The sequence below is a fragment of the Necator americanus genome, chromosome II (genome assembly GCF_031761385.1).
Source record: "Necator americanus strain Aroian chromosome II, whole genome shotgun sequence".
In the NCBI taxonomy this organism is placed as follows: domain Eukaryota; kingdom Metazoa; phylum Nematoda; class Chromadorea; order Rhabditida; family Ancylostomatidae; genus Necator; species Necator americanus.
Genome location: NC_087372.1, coordinates 28,102,863 through 28,127,561, shown reverse-complemented (window position 1 = coordinate 28,127,561; position 24,699 = coordinate 28,102,863). Strand labels below are relative to the sequence as shown.

Sequence of the window (24,699 nt, the reverse complement as noted above, 5' to 3'; positions counted from 1 at the left end):
TTAAATGAGAGAAGCGCTACACTGCGCTGCGAGAAATGAAGACCAATGAATTCCGGTTATTCTGCTTACTATACCCAATTTTTATGTCTTAATATGAGTTCCCACGGATCTCCCTCACTAGAGGGATCACAGCCGGTTAGTCGCGAGGCTACGTGGCGCGTCCCCGGGTGGCGGATAGGGGGCTAATCGCGGACCAAAAGCGACCTTGCGCTTGTCCAGAGACGCAGGTGGATTCAGGGGATGGACTCCCTGTTTCTGCTGAGCCAGGACTGACTCATGACATCCTTGTATTCCGCACGTCGGTCCGGCCAAAAGCCTGCAATCAAGTGACTGGGAGGTGCAAGGGAGGCGGTTTGGAGTCGCCTCCAACAAATAAGCTCCACATGTCCACACCGGGAGAACGAAAGTTCTCCCAGAAACTCATGGGACTAGAGGCTTGCAACCTGCCCATGGGTTTTAAAATTTTTAAGCAAAACACAGTAATAGAAAAGAGTCTCCTGATTCCGGAGGAAAGCCTGGTACGGTAGCGCCAGGTAGGACGGGGTTGCAGGAGTCATGTAGGCTACCAAAACGGAAAAGGACTAGGATGGCGATCTGTACTTATAACGCACGTACGCTTGCATCGGAAGCGGCCATCGAAGATCTGATGATGCAAGCCAAGAAGATCAAGTACGACATCATCGGACTGACCGAGACGAGACGACGTCACCCTCTCAACGCCGTATATGAATCTGGAGAACAACTGTTCTTAGGAACATGCGACAGTAGAGGTGTTGGTGGAGTTGACGTCCTCGTGAACACGAGTATGGCAAAGAACATCGACTCTTTCGAACAACTTACGACCCGAATCGGACTTCTGCGGATGAGAAGATGTGGCCCAATACCAGCTTTGATTATCTTCGTCGCTTACGCTCCAACATCAAGCTACGAAGAAGAAGAAGTCGAAGCTTTCTATATGGACCTGGAGAAGTTCTACCGAGAATATCATGCTTTCTACAAGGTCATAATTGGCGATTTCAACGCCAAAGTTGGCCCAAGAAGAACGCCGGAGGAATTTCACATCGGGACCCACGGCCTACAACGGAATGGCCAGGGGGAGAGGCTCTCCGAGTTCATCATGACGACTAAGACCATCCATGGGAACTCGCAATTTCAGAAGCCCTCTTCTTTACGCTGGACGTGGGAGTCACCCGGTGGAGGGTACCGTAATGAAATAGACCACATCATCGTCAATAAAAGGTTCTGCCTGACGGACGTCGGTGTTGTACCAAAGTTCTATATGGGATCGGACCATCGCCTCCTCCGAGGAAGATTTTCCTTCACAAGGAGAGCAGAGAAAGCCGCCAAGTTCAGAGAGAGAAATCCCAGCACTACCATGAACTGGGATCTCTTCGCTACGCTAGCCAGCTTTTGGGAAGATTCCGCAATGGACAACATCGACGAGGAATATGACCGGCTTGTCGAACACCTTCACGACTGCGCGAAGAAGGCTGAGAGTTTTAAAACCACCAAGAGGCGCCTGTCTCTTGAAACTCTTGAGCTGATACGCCAGCGTGGAGCAGCACGAGCCGCAGGGAACCAAGAACTCACGTCCGAGCTCGCAAGGCTTTGCAGAGAGGCGATAAAGGAAGACCTTAAAGAGAGAAGAGCAGAAGTGCTGGCTGAGGCTGCAGAGGCGGGGAAAAGCATCCGCTATGCCCGTCGAGAATTCGGCCAGTCGCAAGACGAGGATGACTGCTCTCCGGAACCCAAAGGGAACAGCCATTGCATCGAGAAGGGGGATGGAGAAAATCATCTCCGACTTCTACTCTTATCTCTTCGACAGCTATGTCCACTTACCTCCTCACCATCTGAGGGAAGACGGAGAAGTCATTCCAGAAGTTCTCCCATCCGAAATACGACATGCTATCATGTCGGTAAGAAATCGTACGGCACCCGGTAAGGACAGAATAAGACCAGAACATTTGAAGAACCTTCCGCCAGTACTCATCAACACCCTGGCGAGGCTCTTTACACGTTATCTGTCGGAATGCAAGGTTCCTAAGTAGTGGAAGACCAGCAAGACCGTGTTGTTGTATAAAAAGGGAGATCCACATGACATCGGCAACTATCGCCCAATCTGCCTACTGTCCGTCATCTACAAACTCTTTACAAGAGTAATCCTTAATAGGATTGAAAAAGTCTTGGATGAAGGACAGCCATGCGAGCAAGCAGGGTTTCGAAAAGGATTCAGCACGATTGACCACATTCATACTGTTTCGAAACTCATCGAGGTATCACGAGAGTACAAGATGCCGCTCTGTCTCACCTTCATCGACTTAAAGAAGGCTTTCGACTCGGTTGAGACGGAAGCGGTCGTGGAAGCCTTGGACAACCAAGGCGTCCCTACTCAATATATAAAGGTACTTCGAGAGTTGTACAGTAACTTCACGACCGGAATTTCGCCATTCTACAAGAACATCATCATTGACGTGAAGAGGGGGGTCCGACAGGGTGATACAATTTCACCCAAAATATTCACAGCCACCCTCGAGAACGCAATGCGAAAGTTGGAATGGGACGACATGGGAGTGAAGGTTGATGGTCGGCAGCTACACCATTTGCGCTTTGCTGATGACATCGTATTGGTAACACCTAGCATCAGCCAAGCGGAACGAATGCTGACCGAATTCGACGAAACATGTGGATGCATCGGTCTTCAGCTGAATCTACAAAAGACGATGTTCATGCGGAACGGATGGGTCTCGGATGCCCCATTCACGCTCAACGGAACGAACATATCCGAGTGCACCAGCTACGTTTATCTGGGTCGGGAACTGAACATGATGAACGACCTGACCCCGAGCTGGGCAGGAGGAGAAGAGCGGCTTGGGGAGCGTACAAGAGCATCGAGGATGTAGTGAAGAAGACCAGGAACACCCGGCTCCGTGCTCACCTCTTCAACACCACCGTACTTCCTGTTTTGACCTATGCTTCGGAAACCTGGGCATTTCGCAAGCAGGAAGAAAACGCGGTGAGCGTCATTGAACGCGCAATTGAGAGAGTGATGCCAGGAGTATCCCGTTTCACGCAAGTGAGGGACGGGATTCGAAGTTCTCTCCTACGTCAGCGATCGAAGATTAGAGACGCCGCCGCGTTTGCCAAGGAAAGTAAAATAAGGTGGGCCGGACACGTGATACGCTTTAATGACAACCGTTGGACCAGAGCCGTGAGCGACTGGGTTCCCCGCGATATTAAGCGCACTATAGGAAGACCGCCGACCCGATGGTCAGATTTCTTCACGAAGTCCTTGAAAGAAAAATATGATGCTCTTCGTGTCCCACGCGAAAGGAGGAACCACTGGGCTACTCTGGCACGCGATCGGGACAAATGGAAGAATTACTGGCGCCCGCTCGACCAGTTCGAAGATCAACGGGAGTCAAGGTGATCAAGGTGACCAATATGAGTTCATTTAACAACGAGTTCCCTCTCTTCTACCCTTTTTTCTCCTTTTGGAATCTGATGCATCTTGTACCGCACATAAAGAAATACCTGCTCAATTGTCGGAAGTAAAACAAGAGTCAAGATAGTTAACACCACTAAAGTGTCATCGTCATCGCCTTTATTAGAGCTTTGAAAGTCAGAACATATGCAATGTGTCCTTTCAAACATCTTATTTAGAACAGGTTAGTTGTTACTGTGTAAGCGGCTCTACCGCGCTCGATGTCACGCGGTGGAGCTGGCGGTTGCGAGCGAGGCAATTCTTTCGCTTCCTTCAACCGGATCGGAAAGATGAGTGAGTTATGGTCGGAAGCCGACGGAAGCCGCTAACTCCTCCGTGCCACTTCGAGTGTGCGGTCGCGCCGAGCTTTCAGCCGTTTTGACCCTATTGTAAAATTTCTTCGCTAGTAGCAAGAATGTGATCCGCATATGAAATAAATCCCCGCAATAAATCAAAACCCGGAGAGGTTTTGATACATAGTCATTTCCTTGATCATTGGTATTCATTCTTCTTTCCTACTCTTTTTTTATTCTAGTGCTTATCGAAGACGTCTCTAAAGTTTTGAGAGCCACAATTGCTCGATCTTACGCTATGATCATGTATACTATGATACACGATCATATCATAAGATCGCGAAGATATATATATATATATATATATATATATATATATATATATATGCTGTAAGTAGCATCTTCATGACTTTGTGATATTATGAACTCCGATAGAGGTCGCTGCGTTCGAGTTTTCCACGACACGCAGATTTTTTTTTACCCAAACACAAAACGGTCGCGTGCTTTTGCCGACTTGCTACGATATATTTAGCAGGATATTAATTATGTTACAACATAAGAGTGTGGACTTAGTTCCCTTGCCGAATATCGATGTTACGCAGCATGGAATTATGTAGAAGCGACCATTCATTGTATAATAAATTCCTACAGTGCGGATGAACTCGCGTTTTGACGTTGATTGGTAGATAGTTAGATAAATAGAGAGACAGATAGGCTGAGAGAGATGATCTCCGCCGCGTCATTTCCAGCGGAAGCGTTTACGTAGTTGCCCCACAAGCGTTCTAACCGTAATTGTGCATAGTTGCACTAGTTACGCGATTATTTGTATCGATTCCCTATAGTCACGATTGAGATCTCCACATCAAAAACCGAATCACTGTTTTTTTTTAAAGTTACAAAAACGTTCTGCAGAGAAACGTAGAACGAAAACTAACAAAACTTGACTATGGATTTCGAAAGCGTCAAGAAAATATTTTACTGCGATTTCATTTTTCGCAAGAAAATCGTTTAGCATTGAGAACTGCAAAGCTTCGAGGATGAAATTAAAAACCTGCCCGTCGATCGCTGAAGGTGGTATTTTTGGATTCTTCATTTCTAAAAATCAAGAACCACACCTCTTGCCAGCCATGGGTTTCGATTATGTAACAGCTAAAAGTTTTTTTTTTTTTTTCAAAATAAAAAGTCCTTCCGAAGGGAAACAAAGGTTTCAAATTTTATTTACTAGTCGATGGCAGATCTTTTTCTTCTCTTGCTTTTTCTTTTATTCTTAACTCAATTTCAATTACTGTTTACTTTTACTTCCCTCTAAGAAAGTAGATTGAAACCGAAAACCTTGTGATTACGAAAGAGCAAATGAAAGCATTCGGAGGGAATGGATTGAACAACTGCAAAGTTGCGAAAAACCAAGTTAGAATCGATGTCTGATAGACAAATTTTGTACGCGCTATGGGTGTGTACGAATTGTAAAGGTTTTCCGAACTCCCAAAACCTGCAACATATGAAATTTGAAGTGAGGCTATCTTTCTGTTTAGAAAAAAGTCACTTTCCTATTAAAAAACTAATTGTCACGTTGTAAAATTGAGATCGCTGTCAGAAAAAAGTGTAATCTTACGTTCTTAGAAGCGGAGGGTCGATTGACGCATGAACTGGTTCCTTTCATGTGAAAAAAGTTTTGTCTTTTCTGAGTGCTTTGAGATGAGGCTACCTTCTTGTTATGCGCTGTAATCGGACTTGCATGCAGGAGTTCTTGTACAACGTTTTACCAAAAGGTACCACATGTCCGTTCTATCTTTGTTTTCTTGGCGAAACTGAGTTGATCACGCCTCGTTGAAGGTTAAGAATGCATATAGGAATAAAATACTGGCAAAATGTTATATGCTTATCTTGATATTCCACACTATGATGGTAGTTTTGCCACTTTTTGTGCTGATTTTTGTTGACTCAAATATTTGAAGTGGGGTATCAAGTGGACAAAACGCAACATTTTCCGTAATCTCTGCTATGCATTCAACCGAAGTGTTGAAGCTACACTGAAATCAGTATTAATGAAAATCAAAAGCATGAAATAAACAAAGAACATAGTGACAGACAAATTGACGATATGAACATCAAAAATTTGTGGAATGATTTATGGAAGACGTAGAGAGTGAGAAAAAAACAACGGAAAGTATATTATTGATTAAAATGATTACCCAAAAAAATCTATTTTAACGCGGCAAACTTGGAATCGATTTCAAACAAAAAACATTATCCTATAGGACCAGGATCATGATCATGATCATCATTGCAAATACCGCTACTCTTTATTTTCATTGATCAGTGAATGCGGGCAAAGCAAACGCCACAGAAAGTCTGAAGTGCGGCGTTAGCCGGACGTTCAGACTGGTATATCATGATATATCATAACGGGCTTATTCTGTCACGTTTGTGTGTGTGTGTGTGTTTTATAAAGCCATAAAAAGGAGTGCGACGGTTCCACCGGCGTCGGGTTGGCGCGCCGGCGCCAGATACCTAAGAAGAGCGTGCGACGGGTCCCCCGGCGTCGGACTGGCGCGGCGGCGCCAGATAGCTACAAAATAGAGTGGGACGGCTCCCGCGGCGCCGCAAAAAACTATTAACGCGAAAACTGATCCCTTCTGAGTAACAAAATCTTATCTCTTCTTTTCCGATTGTCTCGCGAGTGAGGCTATCTTTTTGTAATGCAGTGTGATGAAATAAAGAAATTCATTAAAGAAAAATCACTTGTCCCGGACTTCTACATTCGCTTTTCTCGGAGAATGTTCTCTGTGCTTGGATCGTTTACATAGGACATAACTAGCAAGCCTCTTTTTTAACTACATTAAACAATCCATTCCTCATTTTAACTCTTGAAAAACTTTAGGGTATTATTGGCGTTCCAGAAGTACATCCTTTTGAAGCATAAGTAAAAAAAAAACAATGGTGTTAGTTAGGTTACTTTTTGTTAGGATTGTTTGTTTTTTTTTGTTAGGTGACCGCTCTCAGTGCATTTTAGATATGTACTGCGATCCTTAATTCGGATGTTGAAAGGAGAATGGAGAAGATTTAGAAAGCAAATTCACACGTTCAATATGTCACGCATTTAAAACACAAATGTAAATGTTAGATGCAACGTTTTTTTTTTGTCAACGTTACAGAAGAAAGAATATAGGGAACATTAAAGAGAGGTGCTTTATTTAGATATGGGAAAGCTTTGGCGCTTTCCGTATATAGCGCAGGAACGCCATTCCATCATGAGCTCTTCTTTCGGATTTATAAGACAATCTATACACTTCTTTTTGGGTCTCAAACCTATCCCAGTACATTGATTTTGTTCAGGAATGCAGAAAATAGCAGTTTTCTTCTTTGCTCTAGTGCTTCTCGGTGAGTTCTAGTCAGGATAACTTTCTGCACTGCATAGCCACGCTATTCACTACCTGCACACGACTATAAACCGTAAACGACTATAGTTCATACCTATCAGAATATGCCAACTAATTACAGCTTGCGCCGAACAAAAGTGCAAAGTAGACAAGGACTGTTCTCCAGGATTCAAATGCAGCGGAGGATTCTGTGCTGGTCGGTCTTTTTATCTCGTTATCTTCATAGATGCGGTGGGCGGAGCGGGCTCCGATCCTCTTTATTTTTGGACAGCTGGCGAAATGATCCTCACCACTTGAGCTACCCGAAGAGTTGGACCCTTTTCACCTGAGGAGAGTCAGACTCCTCCCCTTCGCACCTATGGTTATCTGTGTCACCTAGTTGAAAGTAGATTTTTTCACGAATTAAAAGCCTACGGTATCTGATTCGAATGAATTTCCATCTGGTTAAAAGGTTGAAGGAAGATTAATAGGCAAAACAAATTTGAAAACCTCATTGTGCACTGTGTGTAAAATACAAAATCCAATGTGTCATCTCAATGTTGTTAAGTCAATCCGAGATGCCCTGTGCTCGTTTCTCCGCAAATTCCGGCTGGGTGCAAATTGGAAACGAGTGTGGACGACAACTATTGTCCAAAGAACAAAGTTGTTTGCTAAGAAGGTAAAAGCGAATAAAAGCTGAAAGACGCTCAATAAAGATCGTTTCAGAAGTTCATTACCTATATGACCATGCATTCTGAAATCCAGGTGAGCAAAAACTGTTGCGTTTTTACAGAAGAGCTTCCTATCTCGAAAAAAGAGTAGGTAAAACAAATATGCGGATGATTTTTTCTGCACTATGTTTCATTTGAAATACTGGTAGTAGAGCGAGAAATGTGCAACTAGCTATATGTGAAACGATGGAACGAAAAACAATGTCTAAAATCTGAAACAATAATGTCAGCAAAATTTAAGTGTTTCGAAAACTACAAGGTTCAACTATGTGTTGAGTATATGTTCGATATTACATGTATATATACCAGTCTGAACGTCCGACTAAAGCTGGACTTGAGACTTTCAGAGGTGTTTTGCTTCGCTCGCCTTCACTGATCAACGAAAATTAATATTAGTTCCGTTTACTATGAAATTGGAATTGTGTGTCTCCAACAATCTTTCTTCTTTTTTATATTATAACTATGTCTTCTTGTCTTCTTTCTAAACGTGTTAGTTCTACATTTGGAGAAGATTCGAACTTCAGCTTCAAACACTCTTTACCAATATTTATCCGACGCCGGTGGGCCCGTCGTAACCCCTTCTATAGGTATCTGGCGCCGGTGGACCCGTCGCACCCCCTTCTATAGGTACCTGGCGCCGGTGGACCCGTCCCACCCCCTTCTATAGGTATCCGACCCCGGTGGGCCCGTCGTAACCTCTTCTATAGGTATCCGACGCCGGTGGGCCCGTCGTAACCTCTTCTATAGGTATCTGGCGCCGGTGGACGCGTCCCACCCCCTTCTCTAGGTATCTGGCACCGGCACACCAATCCAACGCCGGTGGATCCGTCGCACCCCCTTCTACAGGTATCAGGCGCCGGTGGGCCCGTCGCAACCCCTCCTATAGGTATCTGGCACCGGCGCGCCAATGCGACACCGCTGGATCCGTCGCAACCCATTTTATAGCTATCTGACCCCAGCGCACCAATCCGACGCCGGGTGGACCCGTCGCACCCCCATTTTCGAATTTCGTGACACACAGACAAACACACACACACACACATACACACACGGACTAAGCTCGTTATTATATACAAGTCTGATCGTCCGGCTTACGCCGGACTCTCAGACTTTGTGTGGTGTTCGCTTCGCTCACTTTCATCAACTAACCAAAATATACTTTTAAATTGAAATTCAAAAATTAGTGGTAGTGATATTTTCTGTAAATAATAAGAGTTCTGTTTTCATGTTGTTTTGTTATTTTCTTCTTTCTTTTTTAATGTATATAAAGACAAAAAATTTCATAGTTTTTTCTAAACGCGTCAGTTCTACATTTTGAGAATATTCAAACTTTAGCTTCAAACACTACTTCGGTTCGAATATAATATATACACAATTTTAAAGCATTACGCGAAGAATGGGGGTTCTCCCTATTTTCCTCAACAGCTATCAAGGAATGATGTTTAACATAAAATAATGTGAAGATCATTGTACTGATAAAGGTAACGTTCTTTGTCAAATTATGTAAGCTGTTGGCTACTATTTAAGCAGCCGGTTTCATTCGTGTTTCCACTTTCTGAGGAGCACAATACCAAGCTGAGGCAAACGTGCAAGGAAACAAACGCACGGAGGAGTCATAGAGGTGATGAACAACGCGCGCAGTAGCCACGGGTATCAAACGGCTGCAACGTGCCATTTAACTTCTGCGACACGCAAAAAAAATTACTGCAAAATAATACTGTACAACAGTTCCACGCTGTCCGTCGCACCCAATTTTACAGCTTTCGGGTTTTCAATGTGCTCCCCTTGCTTGCACAACTCTTCTTACTGCTGAACAGCACTACTACTGAAATTACTCTGACCCTAAAGGTTTTTTAAATCAAAATTTCCGTTAACTGTTCCAGAATACCACACATATGTAGTAGAATGTAGGATGTAGAACATAAGCAACATGTGGATTTATTAAAATTAAAAAAAAGACAGAAACGAAACAAAATAGTATATCGAAAAGTTTATTCGTTCAAAGTAATGTTGACTATTTTACCTGAAACAAAGGAGCGACACTGTGAGCAACTCTCCACGTATTTAGGTTGTGGAAAAGTTTACAAATGAGCAGGAACAAAATCTTCGTAATCGACCATTTTCTTTGCCTTAGAAATACCCGAAAGAGACTGCAAGTCACTATTTTCTCTTCACTCATTTTCTTTGGGCCTAAGAAGGTCAATAGGGTTATATAAGAGTAATAGGTTTTTCCGAAGTCTTTTCTTTTTTCGAGTAATAGGTTTTTTCATGAGAACAGGACTTTTCGGTACACTGTCACCACTCTTTTCATATCGGAGCACGCTTCAGGAAATGTTTAGGAAACATACATACATACATACATACATACATACATACATACATACATACATACATACATACATACATACATACATACATACATACATACATACATACATACATACATACATACATACATACATACATACATACATACATACATACATACATACATACATCATACATACCATATAAACATACATACATACATACATACATACATACATACATACATACATACATACATACATACATACATACATACATACATACATACATACATACATACATACATACCTCCTGCTCTCTGCAAACAGCTACCAAAGAATGAAGTTTTGGCATAAAATGACGTGGAAGACGTCATCTCACTGATAAAGATAAAGTTCCACGTCAAATCGCGCAAACTTTTAGCTCAAAACACTCATTCGTTTTCGTTCCCTACACAGTGTAGACACGATTTGAAAGTGGTATTCGAAGAATGGGTTTTCCTGTTGTTTCTCCCTAACAGTTACGGCAGAATAATGTTTAACATGAAATGACGTGGACAACATCATCGTACTGATAAAGATAGCGTTCCACGTCAGATCACATAAACAGCGTGCTACTATTTAAGCAGCTGTTTGAACGTGTATATCCAGTTTCTGAGGAACAGCGGAGCCGAGTAGGTGGAGCGCAACGCCGAAAGTGGTTACAACTATAAAACTTTTACAACGTCCCTAGCTTTACGACGCTATCTGGCGCCGATGGACCCGTCGCACCCCCTTCTAAGGCTATCTGGCGCCGATGGACCCGTCGCACCCCCTTCTATAGGTATCCGACGTCGTGGGACCCGTCGCACCCCCTTCTATAGGTATCCGACGTCGTGGGACCCGTCGCACCCCCTTCTAAGGCTATCTGGCGCCGATGGACCCGTCGCACCCCTTCTATAGGTATCCGACGCCGTGGCCCGTCGCACCCCTTTTAAGGCTATCTGGCGCCGATGGACCCGTCGCCCCTTCTATAGGTATCCGACGTCGTGGGACCCGTCGCACCCCTTTCTATAGGTATCCGACGCCGATGGACCCGTCGCACCCCCTTCTAGGCTATCTGGCGCCGATGGACCCGTCGCACCCCCTTCTATAGGTATCCGACGCCGATGGACCCGTCGGCCCCTTCTAAGGCTATCGGCGCCGATGGACCCGTCGCACCCCTTCTATAGGTATCCGACGTCGTGGGACCCGTCGCACCCCCTTCTATAGGTATCCGACGCCGTGGACCCGTCGCACCCCTTCTAAGGCTATCGGCGCCGATGGACCCGTCGCACCCTTCTATAGGTATCCGACGTCGTGGGACCCGTCGCACCCCTTCTAAGGTATCTGGCGCCGATGGACCCGTCGCACCCCTTCTAAGGCTATCTGGCGCCGATGGACCCGTCGCACCCCTTCTATAGGTATCCGACGTCGTGGGACCCGTCGCACCCCTTCTAAGGCTATCTGGCGCCGATGGACCCGTCGCACCCCTTCTATAGGTATCCGACGCCGTGGACCCGTCGCACCCCTTTTAAGGCTATCTGGCGTCGATGGACCCGTCGCCCCTTCTATGGGTATCCGACGTCGTGGGACCCGTCGCACCCCTTCTATAGGTATCCGACGCCGATGGACCCGTCGCCCCCTTCTAGGCTATCTGGCGCCGATGGACCCGTCGCACCCCTTCTATAGGTATCCGACGCCGATGGACCCGTCAGGCCCCTTCTAAGGCTATCTGGCGCCGATGGACCCGTCGCACCCCTTCTATAGGTATCCGACGTCGTGGGACCCGTCGCCCCCTTCTATAGGTATCCGACGTCGGGGACCCGTCGCACCCCTTCTAAGGCTATTGGCGCCGATGGACCCGTCGCACCCCCTTCTATAGGTATCCGACGTCTTGGACCCGTCGCACCCCCTTCTAAGGCTATCTGGCGCCGATGGACCCGTCGCACCCCTTCTAAGACTATCTGGCGCCGATGGACCCGTAGCACCCCCTTCTATAGGTATCCGACGCCGTGGACCCGTCGCACCCCCTTCTAAGGCTATCTGGCGCCGATGGACCCGTCGCACCCCCTTCTATAGGTATCCGACGCCGATGGACCCGTCGGACCCCCTTCTAAGGCTATCTGGCGCCGATGGACCCGTCGCACTCCCTTCTATAGGTATCCGACGTCTTGGACCCGTCGCACCCCTTCTAAGGCTATCTGGCGCCGATGGACCCGTCGCACCCCTTCTAAGGCTATCTGGCGCCGATGGACCCGTCGCACCCCTTCTATAGGTATCCGACGTCTTGGACCCGTGCCCCTTCTATAGGTATCCGACGCCGTGGACCCGTCGCACCCTTCTAAGGCTATCTGGCGCCGACGGACCCGTCGCACCCTTCTATAGGTATCCGACGTCTTGGACCCGTCGCACCCCTTCTAAGGCTATCTGGCGCCGATGGACCCGTCGGACCCCCTTCTAAGGCTATCTGGCGCCGATAGACCCGTCGCACCCCCTTCTATAGGTATCCGACGTCTTGGACCCGTCGCACCCCCTTCTATAGGTATCCGACGCCGTGGACCCGTCGCACCGCCTTCTAACGCTATCTGGCGCCGATAGACCCGTCGCATCCCCTTCTATAGGTATCCGACGTCGTGGGACCCGTCGCACCCCCTTCTATAGGTATCCGACGCCGTGGACCCGTCGCACCGCCTTCTAACGCTATCTGGCGCCGATGGACCCGTCGCACCCCCTTCTATAGGTATCCGACGCCGATGGACCCGTCGCACCCCTTCTATAGGTATCCGACGCCGGTGGACCCCTTCACACCTCATTTTATAGCTTCCTAGCTTCGAGGCATTAACTCGACGCCGGTGGACCCGTCGCACCCCTCATTTTGAATTTCGTGACTGACACACACACACAACACACCCTCATTATAGTAGATCATGATATATATATATATATATATATCATGATCATGATACTTACTTAGATACTGAGATGGCCCGTCTTTACTGGACATGCGGGCCCCAGCATCTTTCCGCAACATTTTTCAGCACTCGTTTCGCTCCTCTGCCATTGTCATCCAAGATGTTCTCAAGTTTCGTGAGTGACGATGACAAGGTCCTTGATCCGTATCCAGCTGAGCTCTCAGCTGGTCCATCCGCGTAGCGAACACGTCACCCCATCTCGTTGACGGTCTCTTTCGAGGGTGTTTAGCATCTCTTGGGATCCACTCTAGCGTTCTTTTAGTCCATCTATCGTCGATTCTTCTTATAATGTGACCGACCCATCTATGCTTTGCTTTCGATGTATATATTCCGCTGCGTCGCAAAAATGGGACATTCCTCTTAGGTGGGAGCTGCGAAGACCGACTAGATGTTGTGTGCGCCGGTTAAACTTCAGAAAACATCTCTCAAGGACTGTGTGGGTAGTAATTGGCTTCATAAACGATCCAGCGATGTCTGTTTACGTCTCCGCTGCGTAACAGAGCCCTGGAAGAACTGTCGAGTCAAACAGATGGGCACGAAGATCTTGGTCCGTCACGTGGTCCGTAGCTTCCCTGACAGGTGCGAATGCTGCCCATGTTACTGTCATCCTTCTATTTAGTTCTTCCTTCAAGTCGTCTGAGGTATACGTATGACGAAGTTTCCACGATTTGGTAGCCTTCATGTTCTACTCTTCCGTCCTCGCAGTAGGCGTTCTACATTAACTGTTTCTTGTTTCTGTTTATTCGCTGTCCTATTCTTTTCCCTGCTTCGTTCAATTCGTTGAGCATGGCTTCTACTTCACTGGTACTGCGTGAAACGAGAACGATGTCGTCCCAGAAACGAAGGTTCGGGAGGAATCCTCCATCAACACGTATGCCCCTTTCTTCCCAAGAAAGTGATTTCATTATCCATTGCAATGCAGCCGTGAACAGCTTCGGCGACGTAGTATCGCCTTATCGTACCCACTTTCCAATGGGTATGGTGAGGGGGCGATGGAAAAGATGCATCTTAGTTGTAAATCGATCGTAGCAGTTGGTTAATGTCCTCACATACGACGGATCCACACCTTGATCGACCAGCGCTGACAGTATTGCATTCGTTTCTACGCTGTCGAAGGCTCTCTCATAGTCAACGGAGGCTAGGACAAGGAGCGGGCGGTATTCCAGGCGACCCTCTATGACCATCGACACGGTCTAGATGTGGTCCAAGCAGCTGAACCCTTGACGGAACCCGGCTTGTTCTTGTGGCTGCGCTTCATTCAACGTCCTAGATATGCACGCGTGGATGATCTTAGTGAATACCTCGTATAACACGCTCAGCAAGCATATCGGACGGCTATTCAAAAGGTCCTCTCGCTCACCTTTCTTATGGATAAGAACGGTTTGCGAGGTCTTCCACTGGTCTGGGTCCGAAGGTAGAACGTCACGTGCGCCGCTAAGATTACATAAAGTGGATGGCCACCAGCGCGAAGAAAGTCTGCTGATATCAAATCAGGTCCGGGGCTGTGCCAGGTTCCATGTTGTTGATAGCGACTCGTACTTCTGACGGGAAAATCCGTGCTGGAGCTTCACCAGTGGGGATGATCGAGCTTGACACAGGAGTTGATGAACGGAAAAGGTCCAAGTAAAACCTCTTCGCAACCATTTCCATCTCACGACGAGAAGACGTGGAAGTACGGTCTTCGCTCAGCAAGGCTGCTAGCGGAATATTATATTCGCGAAGATCCCTGCGGCACTTGTTTAGACTAACTTCTCTGACAGACTAACTTTAGACTTTAGAACTTCTCTGTGCTGCTTCCAGAATCTTTTTCTCCCTGTATTTCGGAAGATCCTCCTGCAACGCTTTTCTGCAGCTAGTGTTTAATAATAACCACTCAATGTGCGATGCATTCGGATCATTTCCTTGGTGGTTTTCGAAATTCATCCCAAGTTTGTCGTGCGCTACGAGGCATGTTCAGCAAAGGCTCGTAATCCTCTGAACACCAAGTCGTAGTCCACGTTTGAGTCATCCTGGATGTGCCAGTCACTGTGGATTAAGGAGTATGCGTTCGTCGTATACTTCTTTCCTCTTGCGTTGCCAGATGTTCTTTTCCGTCGTTTGGCTAAGTCGTGTTTTTGTACGAAGGAGACGATGATCAGAACAACTACAAAAGGACTACCAAGACGTGAAATAGACACCCCCTCCGGTTGGTGAGTATGTGGTCGATCTCCGCATGAGTCGCACCATTGGGCGATTCCTATGTCCACCGAGGATGATTTTTCCTCATGAAAAGAGAATTCCTTTGAAAGAGGCGAGCGGCGGACAACAGCCCGGCGAGGCTACTGCCAATTTCATCCGTGTCCCTGATCCTATATCCCTCTTCTGTAGCCTTTCCTGGTTTTCCATTGAAGTCTCTGATAACGAATTTGTAGAAGGACTTCTCGTTGCGGATCACTTTCTCCAGCTCCTCGTAAAACGCGTCCAATTCGGAATCATCAGCTGCTGATGTTGGTGAATAGCAGTTGATGATACTGATGGATTTTTGGCGCAGAGGGCGGAGGCGAAGAATGGCCAGACGAGGTGACAGGGTCTCGTGAGAATCGACGAGATGGACGACAGATGGGTGCACAACGAAACCAACACCGCCTACATTTCGCGACGGAACCTTCTCTTCACGAATGACGAGTGTACCGCCATTCATCTGTCGTACGTCGCTCCTTGTGCACTTGGTCTCCTGCAGAGCAATCACGTGAAATTTGATACGCTCTGCAGCTCCGAGAAGGGCATGCAGGTCAGCGTCTGTGGACACTGTTCTCGCGTTGAAAGTACACATTCTGAGACAGTGTCCATGACGAGTCGTGCGTGTGTCTCCTTAGTCCAGAATCAAAGACATCTTGAGGAACCTGAGATTTGACCGACCTTACCGATCGCCATACCGTCCGACGTCTGAGACGGCAGGGCCCAGTGTGCAGGGTATTGAGGCAGTGAATATACTGGAGTGGCAAAAAGACTTCCCCAAACTATGCAGCCCTGCATTGGCGAGTTTTGGTTTCACCACAGGTCGTCGCCCAACCTATATGGATCAGGGAGCCACCTTGCGACATTTTTCCAAGACGGTGGTGAATCTTAGTAGTGGTTTACTCTTAGCTAGGCTTCCGATCCCGAGAAGTCGAAATGTCGGTTGTGTCGAACTCCTCGCTTCAGGAGACCCCGCCGGAGGACGAACCTCCGCTAGAGTCACCTCTACGCGACCATGAGGCTGCAAACCGTTGTTGAAACTTACATAGATACATACATATATAACTTACATAGCTTACATAGTCATAGATTCTGTACGACTAATTATTAATACTAATACTTATTAATATTAATTACTATTAATACTAACTATTGATACTAATTAATTCTAGGTCTTAGAGCCCCGACTGCTTAGTTATTTACTTGTAAAAATAAGAGCGCGGTTAGTTGCCCCGCCCCCATCAACATTGTTTGCACCTATATAGATGCGAACGCGATCATGATCATGATTTCATCTACTTAGATACCTGTTCCATTCTCCTTCAGACTGCTATTATGATCATGCTATATAATAACGGGCTTCGTCTGTCACGTGTGTGTGTCCGAAAGATGCCATAGCTCTCCTTCTAAACGCGTCAGTTCTACCGCTAGAGAACATTCAAACTTCAGCTTCAAACAATACTTCGACACCTATATAATACAGACACAAATAGAAAACAGTATTCGAAATATCAACATCAACAACGGTCTAGCTCCTCATAGTGGGGTAAAGTTGACTCTAGGCGTCGAACTGCGATGCACAGCGGCTCTGGTAGAGTTTCCGGAAATGAGGAATGTGACACCGCCGACATTCCAAGGTTTTTGAATCGGAAGCCTAGGTAAGAGTAAACCATTGACATGATTCACCACCGTCTTGGCAAAATGTCGCAAGGTGGCTGCCTCATCCATAGAGGTTGGGCGAAGATCTGTAGTTAAAGCTATGCTCGCCATGGCGGAGCTGCTTAGTATGGAAAAAGTCTATCTGCTATTCTAGCACACTCGGTGCCTCAGTACCCCGCACACTTAGTCCTGCCGTCTCGAGCGTGGGATGGCATGGCGACCAGTGAGCGGAGTAAATCTCAGGTTGCTTAGGGCGTCTTTGATTCTGGACCACCGCCACGCATGCCCTCGCAAAGAAGACTCTCAGATTTTGTCCTTATGACGCGAGAATATATGGAATCCTTCTATATGGACCTGGAGAAGTTCTACCGAGAATATCATGCTTTCTACAAGGTCATAATTGGCGATTTCAACGCCAAAGTTGGCCCAAGAAGAACGCCGGAGGAATTTCACATCGGGACCCACGGCCTACAACGGAATGGCCAGGGGGAGAGGCTCTCCGAGTTCATCATGACGACTAAGACCATCCATGGGAACTCACAATTCCAGAAGCCCTCCTCTCCACGCTGGACGTGGGAGTCACTCGGTGGAGGGTACCGTAATGAAATAGACCACATCATCGTCAATAAAAGGTTCTGCCTGACGGACGTCGGTGTTGTACCAAAGTTCTATACGGGATCGGACCATCGCCTCCTCCGAGGAAAATTTTCCTTCACAAGGAGAGCAGAGAAAGCCGCCAAGCTCAGAGAGAGAAATCCCAGAACTATCATCAACTGGGATCTCTTCGCTACGCTAGCCGGCTTTTGGGAAGATTCCGCAATGGACAACATCGACGAGGAATATGACCGGCTTGTTGAACACCTTCACGACTGCGCGAAGAAGGCTGAGAGTTTTAAAACCACCAAGAGGCGCCTGTCTCTTGAAACTCTTGAGCTGATACGCCAGCGTGGAGCAGCACGAGCCGCAGGGAACCAAGAACTCACGTCCGAGCTCGCAAGGCTTTGCAGAGAGGCGATAAAGGAAGACCTTAAAGAGAGAAGAGCAGAAGTGCTGGCTGAGGCTGCAGAGGCGGGGAAAAGCATCCGCTATGCCCGTCGAGACTTCGGCCAGTCGCAAGACGAGGATGACTGCTCTCCGGAACCCAAAGGGAACAGCCATTGCATCGAGAAGGGGGATGGAGAAAATCATCTCCGACTTCTACTCTTATCTCTTCGACAGCTATGTCCACTTACCTCCTCACCATCTGAGGGAAGACGGAGAAGTCATTCCAGAAGTTCTCCCATCCGAAATACGACATGCTATCATGTCGGTAAGAAATCGTACGGCACCCGGTAAGGACAGAATAAGACCAGAACATTTGAAGAACCTTCCGCCAGTACTCATCAACACCCTGGCGAGGCTCTTTACACGTTATCTGTCGGAATGCAAGGTTCCTAAGTAGTGGAAGACCAGCAAGACCGTGTTGTTGTATAAAAAGGGAGATCCACATGACATCGGCAACTATCGCCCAATCTGCCTACTGTCCGTCATCTACAAGCTCTTTACAAGAGTAATCCTTAATAGGATTGAAAAAGTCTTGGATGAAGGACAGCCATGCGAGCAAGTAGGGTTTCGAAAAGGATTCAGCACGATTGACCACATTCACACTGTTTCGAAACTCATCGAGGTATCACGAGAGTACAAGATGCCGCTCTGTCTCACCTTCATCGACTTAAAGAAGGCTTTCGACTCGGTTGAGACGGAAGCGGTCGTGGAAGCCTTGGACAACCAAGGCGTCCCTACTCAGTACATAAAGGTACTTCGAGAGTTGTACAGTAACTTCACGACCGGAATTTCGCCATTCTACAAGAACATCATCATTGACGTGAAGAGGGGGGTCCGACAGAGTGATACAATTTCACCCAAAATATTCACAGCCACCCTCGAGAATGCAATGCGAAAGTTGGAATGGGACGACATGGGAGTGGAGGTTGATGGTCGGCAGCTACACCATTTGCGCTTTGCTGATGACATCGTACTGATAACACCTAGCATCAGTCAAGCGGAACGAATGCTGACCGAATTCGACGAAACATGTGGATGCATCGGTCTTCAGTTGAATCTACAAAAGACGATGTTCATGCGGAACGAATGGATCTCGGATGTCCCATTCACGCTCAACGGAACGAACATATCCGAATGCACCAGCTACGTTTATCTGGGTCGGGAATTGAACATGATGAACGAGCTGGACAGGAGGAGAAGAGCGGCTTGGGGAGCGTACAAGAGCATCGAGGATGTAGTGAAGAAGACCAGGAACACCCGGCTCCGTGCTCACCTCTTCAACACCACCGTACTTCCTGTTTTGACCTATGCTTCGGAAACCTGGGCATTTCGCAAGCAGGAAGAAAACGTGGTGAGCGTCATTGAACGCGCAATTGAGAGAGTGATGCTAGGAGTATCCCGTTTCACGCAAGTGAGGGACGGGATTCGAAGTTCTCTCCTACGTTAGCGATCGAAGATTAGAGACGCCGCCGCGTTTGCTAAGGAAAGTAAAATAAGGTGGGCCGGACACGTGATGCGCTTTGATGACAACCGTTGGACCAGAGCCGTGAGCGACTGGGTTCCCCGCGATATTAAGCGCACTAAAGGAAGACCGCCGACCTGATGGTCAGATTTCTTCACGAAGACCTTGAAAGAAAAATATGATGCTCTTCGTGTCCCACGCGAAAGGAGGAACCACTGGGCTACTCTGGCACGCGATCGGGACAAATGGAAGAATTACTGGCGCCCGCTCGACCAGTTCGAAGATCAACGGGAGTCAAGGTGATCAAGGTGACGCGAGAATAGTATCCACAGACGCCGACCTACATGCCCTTTTCGAGCTGCAGAGAATCCATCAAAATCATCAACTGCTCACCAACGTCGGCAGCTGATAAATCCGAACTAGACGCGTTTTATGAGGATCCGGAGGAAGTGATCCACAGTGAGGAGTTCATTCACGAATTCGTTACTAGGGGCTTCAGCGCAAAACTAGGAAAGACTACAGAAAGGGAATACAGGATAGGAAAGTTTGGACTAGTTGACCGGAATGAAAACGGCAATAGTTCCGCCGGGCTGTTGTCCGCCACACGCCTCTTTCATGGGAATTCTCTCTTCATGAAGAAAGATCACCGTCGGTGGAAATGGGAATCGCCCAATTCGTGATCAGCACGATTCGTGCGGAAATCGACACATAATCCCAAACCGGAGGCGGTGTCTAAATGACGTCTCGTTAGTATCATCCTTTTGTAAAGGTTCTGATCAAAATACGACCTAGCCATACGATGGTAAAGAACATCTGCTACCGGCAGCGGAAAAGGAAAGAAGTCGCATACGACGAGTGCATACTGGAGGACTCCTTGTTCCACGGTGACTGGCACATCCAAGAAGACCCAAACGTGGACTACGATTACGAGCCTGTGCTGAACGCGCCTCGTTGCGCACGAGAAACTTGGTATGAATTTCGAAAATCATCAGGGAATTGTTGGAAAGAAGTACTATGAGAAATGATCCGAATGCATCGGACATTGAGTGGTTATTATTAAACACTAGCTGCTGAGATCCTTTGCAGGGTGATCTTTCGAAATACAGGCAAGAGAAGATTCTGGAAGCAGCACAAAGAAGAACGAGTCTAAAAAAGTGCTGCAGGGATCTCCGCGAATATAATATTCCGCTAACAGCTTTTGAGCGAAGACGGGATCCGCACCTCTTGTCGTCGTGGGATGGAAATAATCACGTAGTGGTTCTACTCGAACGTTTTCCGTTCATTAACTCCTGTGTCAAGTCCGATCATCCCCACTGGTGAAGCTCCATCACGGATTCTTCCTTCGGAATTACGTGTATCGGCAGCATGCAGGCAGTATTAAGAGTATAAAACCTAGCACAACCTCAGCAACTGATTTTATACCAGAAAAGGGCACGCGAACCGTTCTTATCGATAAGAAAGGCAACCGAGTGGACCTTCGGAACTGCCGTCCGATATGCTTGCTGAGCGTCTTGTAAAGTATTCACCAAAATCACCCTTTCCCGTATATCTAGGGCGCTGGATGAAGCCCAACCTCAAGAATAAGCTGAATTTTGTCGGGGTTTCAGCTGCATAGACCACATTTAGTCCGGGTCGAGGGTTATAGAGATTTGCCGAAAATACCATCTGCCCTTTGTTCTAAGCTTCGTCGACTATGAGAAAGTCTTCGACAGCGTAGAAACGAATGCAGAACTGTCAGCGCTTGTCGATGAAAGTGTGGATCCGTCGTATGTGAGGACATTAGACAACTGCTACGATCGATGCATCACCACAACACATTTTTTCTCCACCCCCCGCTTTTCAAAGAACATTTCGAGAAGTATCAATGGAGCCGAAACGATCCTCAACGAATTGAACGAAGCACAGAAGAGAACAGGACTGCGAATAAACAGAAAGAAGACACGGTTCGTGAAGAACGCCTACTGCGAGTACGGAAGAGTACAGCTTGAAAACTCCCAAATCGTGGAAACTTTGTCATACGTAGCCGTGGAAACTTCGTCATACGTACATGAGAGCAGCGTGGGCAGCATTCGCACCCATTAGGGAGGCTACGGACCAACTGACGCACCAGGAGCTCTGTGCCCATCTGTTTGACAACATAGTGCTTCCACTGCTCTGTTACGCAGTGGAGACGTTGGCAGACACCACTACCACGCCAGCAAGCAATTCACTACCCACAGAAGTCAAGAACATGCTTGGATACGTTCAGTGAAAACGGCCCATTTAAGTATCCAAATATTCGAAATATGGGTAAAAATAAAAATAAACGCCAATCAATCAACATTAATCAAAAATTAATAGTAGTGGCATTTTCTGTAAAATCAGAGTTGTGTTCTTCCAACAACGCTCTCTTTCTTCTTTTTAACAAATTTAGGCGTAACATTTCATAGTTTTCTTTCTATACGCGTCACTTCTACATTTAGAGAACATTCAAACTTCAGTTTCAAACCCTTCTTCGATGCCAATCATGCTATATAATAATGCGCATAGTCCGTTTGTGTGTGTGTGTGTGTGTGTGTGTGTGTGTGTGTGTGTGTGTTTGTGTTTGTGTGTGTGTGTGTGTGTGTGTGTGTTTGTGTGTGTGTGTGTGTGAATTTAAGAATTTGGAAACATAATCACGTAAATATTCAAACATTCCCAATCATTTACATTTTTTGCGAGACGCCATGAAACCCGTTTCAACCATTTTGCCGTTTATCAGAGTCGGTGCGCTAACTCAACGACATGGGACTCACCCCAATCAGTTTTACTGCTTTGCGAACACGAACACTTGCTAGAATAAGCCCGTTTTTCCTAGCCCATCATTATTACCAGTCTGAAGTCTGTAATGAACGTGAAATTGGTACCTGTCATATTATGCTCCCAGACAAGTCTGGGAGGATAATATGATAGGTTCCAATTCTCAAAAAAAAAAAACTTAAGAAAGAAGAAAGCATTGTTGGAAAAACAGAATTCTGATTTTACAGAAAAAGCCACTACTATTAATTTTTGATTAATTTTGATTAATTGGTCAGTGAAGGCGAGCGAAGACTGGTAATAATAAAAATGTTAAAAAAAAGGTGAGAAGGAAATTATAAGTTAAAGGCATCACCCCACGAATCTGAAGTGGTGCAGATTTCAGCTGGAGTATTCGTATACGGGATGGGAGACTACGGAGAGGGAGGTGATTCCGTCCATTTCTTGCTAATTGCCGTAAAAAAACTGCCCGCAAGATGCGGCGCCGCACAAGACTGGCGCGCTCCAATCGAACCTCTTGTACAAAATGGTGCGCCAAAACGAGTGAAGCCGTATCTTCCGGGCCGTTTTTTACGGCAATTCGGAAGAAATGGACGGAATCACCCCTCTCTCCGTAGTCTCCCATCCCATATACGAATACTCTACCTGAAATCTGCACCACCTCAGATTCGTGGGGTGATGCCTTTAACTTATTGGGAGGTGGGCGGTCGTTAGGTACTCGCAGCCGAATAAGTGCCTGCAGGAGAGGCTATCGGTAGGCCAAAACAGGCATATCTTAGGCTAGCTGGCTATCACTAAGCCACTCCCATCCTTCAGCACATCACTGAGGTCATGTGCCGTGTTTGTGTTGCAATAACGTGAGAGAGATGACTTCTAGGAAGGTTCAAAGAACAAAAAGGCAAAACGTAGCAAAGTAGAAAGTGGAAAAAAATGTAGAAAATAAAAATGCTAAAAATTAAGCAAAAACGTAGAAGAACAAAACATCAGAAAACATAAATGGACCTGAAAACGTTCCCCCAAAATGTCAAAAGGTGTAAAATCCAGAGCCTGGTCGTTGGAAGACGTAGATTTGTGATTGAAAAGCTATGTAGAAGATATAGACATACATTTCTATTTATGTTGAGTATCTAATACACGTAAGATACCGCAATAATTTGTAGAAGCTTCGAATTGTTTGTTTTACACAAATGGAACGATCATTTTCTATTTCTGGGATTTCGTGCGCGATCGTTCGATGTGTCTCTATACGTAAGTGATCGATACTACGTTCAGAAACAATGCCAGAGATCGGGTACTCCTGCGAGGCATGTTTCGTACCTCATTAGATGATGAGAGCCGAAGATGGACGATGTGATGGGCGGGGCATAAGGCAAACGCAGCGCAATGCTCTCCTGACACTATTAACTGCTGCGCAGCGCAGTAGGCGATCGTCCTTGCCTGACGATTCCCCTAAGGATGGCTTGTTCCGAACGCTGTGGGTACCTAACGATACGCACTCAAATTAATGTTATTACACTCCCAGAGTTCCTGCTTCTAGTCCGGGCGTGTCGACAATAGACAAACAGGCAACCGGACGTCGCTGCAAAATTAATAGTAAAGCAACATTTTGACTGAATCTTGACTTAATCGGCGGGCCGCCTGACGCGATTACCTGCATCTTCGCCGAGGTGTGCCGTCCGTGAACACAGTTCTGCCCAACCTTCTCGATCTTCTGCGTGAGCTTGCAAGAATCAATCCATTCGTCGCTATTCCATATTCTCCGAAACCTGACTTCTAGCCTGAACTGCCTGTCCACGCCGAGTCCTCAGGTCCTCTTCCACCACCTTAGTCCACAACTTCCGTTTTCGGCCAAGTGGCTTCTCCCAGCTCGAACCCGACAAACTCGTTCAAAGTCGTTAAACAAGGCGGTTCTCCGCTCTCCTTAATATAGAACCAAAGAAGCGAAGACGATGGCGGTGCAAGATGCTGATATCTTTCACATCAGCCGGTATACCACATCAATCTCTGCGTAAAGATCTTCATTGTGGCACACCCTAGGCCAAAAGTAACCAAGTAGCCGTCTAAGCAGCTTTCGTTCCGTGCAATCAAGCCTCTCCATCACCGTAGATAGTGTTGCCTAAGTGTCCGATTCGTACATTATGGGCGAACTGCGGATAGGTAGACTCGCACCTTATTTTCGTTGCTGATGGGGGTCGACCACAAGCATTTCGTTGAGGCATTAAATGTAGAAGTGGCCTTAGCGTATCTTTGCTGCATATCTTTCTCGTAGCAGCCGTTGTTCTTCAGCGTGAAGCCCAGGTAACAGATCTCATACAAGAGTTCTATCGGTTGTCCGTCCACCCTGATTCCCGTTCGAGGTCTCGAAGAGATCCATATCTG

General features: G+C 46.8%; 7 protein-coding genes across 8 annotated transcripts; 4 read left to right on the top strand and 3 right to left on the bottom strand.

The window, feature by feature from the left end:
- Nucleotides 1-586: 586 nt before the first annotated feature.
- On the top strand, nt 587-2,900 carry RB195_019720 (uncharacterized protein; the record flags this gene model as incomplete). The annotated part of the gene is made up of 2 exons (XM_064187706.1): nt 587-1,938; nt 2,171-2,900. 2 exons carry the CDS (start codon nt 587-589, stop codon nt 2,898-2,900), a joined length of 2,082 nt encoding a protein of 693 aa, XP_064043587.1.
- Nucleotides 2,901-3,046: 146 nt separating this feature from the next.
- RB195_019719 (uncharacterized protein) lies at nt 3,047-3,427 on the top strand (the record flags this gene model as incomplete). The annotated part of the gene is made up of 1 exon (XM_064187705.1): nt 3,047-3,427. The coding sequence occupies one exon, from the start codon at nt 3,047-3,049 to the stop codon at nt 3,425-3,427; it is 381 nt and encodes a 126-aa protein (XP_064043586.1).
- Nucleotides 3,428-7,112: 3,685 nt separating this feature from the next.
- RB195_019718 (uncharacterized protein) lies at nt 7,113-7,808 on the top strand (the record flags this gene model as incomplete). Its single annotated transcript, XM_064187704.1, has 3 exons — nt 7,113-7,155; nt 7,276-7,350; nt 7,702-7,808. 3 exons carry the CDS (start codon nt 7,113-7,115, stop codon nt 7,806-7,808), a joined length of 225 nt encoding a protein of 74 aa, XP_064043585.1.
- Nucleotides 7,809-13,641: 5,833 nt separating this feature from the next.
- Nucleotides 13,642-14,347, bottom strand: RB195_019717 (uncharacterized protein; the record flags this gene model as incomplete). Its single annotated transcript, XM_064187703.1, has 2 exons — nt 13,642-13,799; nt 14,230-14,347. The coding sequence occupies 2 exons, from the start codon at nt 14,345-14,347 to the stop codon at nt 13,642-13,644; spliced, it is 276 nt and encodes a 91-aa protein (XP_064043584.1).
- Nucleotides 14,348-14,648: 301 nt separating this feature from the next.
- Nucleotides 14,649-16,178, bottom strand: RB195_019715 (uncharacterized protein; the record flags this gene model as incomplete). Its single annotated transcript, XM_064187701.1, has 3 exons — nt 14,649-14,916; nt 15,410-16,013; nt 16,067-16,178. 3 exons carry the CDS (start codon nt 16,176-16,178, stop codon nt 14,649-14,651), a joined length of 984 nt encoding a protein of 327 aa, XP_064043582.1.
- RB195_019716 (uncharacterized protein) lies at nt 15,400-15,975 on the bottom strand (the record flags this gene model as incomplete). The annotated part of the gene is made up of 1 exon (XM_064187702.1): nt 15,400-15,975. One exon carries the CDS (start codon nt 15,973-15,975, stop codon nt 15,400-15,402), a length of 576 nt encoding a protein of 191 aa, XP_064043583.1.
- A 1,143-nt stretch (nt 16,179-17,321) lies between the features above and the next one.
- RB195_019714 (uncharacterized protein) lies at nt 17,322-20,926 on the top strand (the record flags this gene model as incomplete). Of its 2 annotated transcripts, none has more annotated exons than XM_064187700.1 (4): nt 17,322-18,370; nt 18,603-19,434; nt 20,315-20,514; nt 20,845-20,926. In XM_064187700.1, 4 exons carry the CDS (start codon nt 17,322-17,324, stop codon nt 20,924-20,926), a joined length of 2,163 nt encoding a protein of 720 aa, XP_064043580.1. The 2 variants fall into 2 exon arrangements, with proteins under 2 accessions (XP_064043580.1, XP_064043581.1); XM_064187699.1 differs by having other exon boundaries at nt 17,373-18,370.
- Between the last annotated feature and the right edge of the window lie 3,773 nt (nt 20,927-24,699).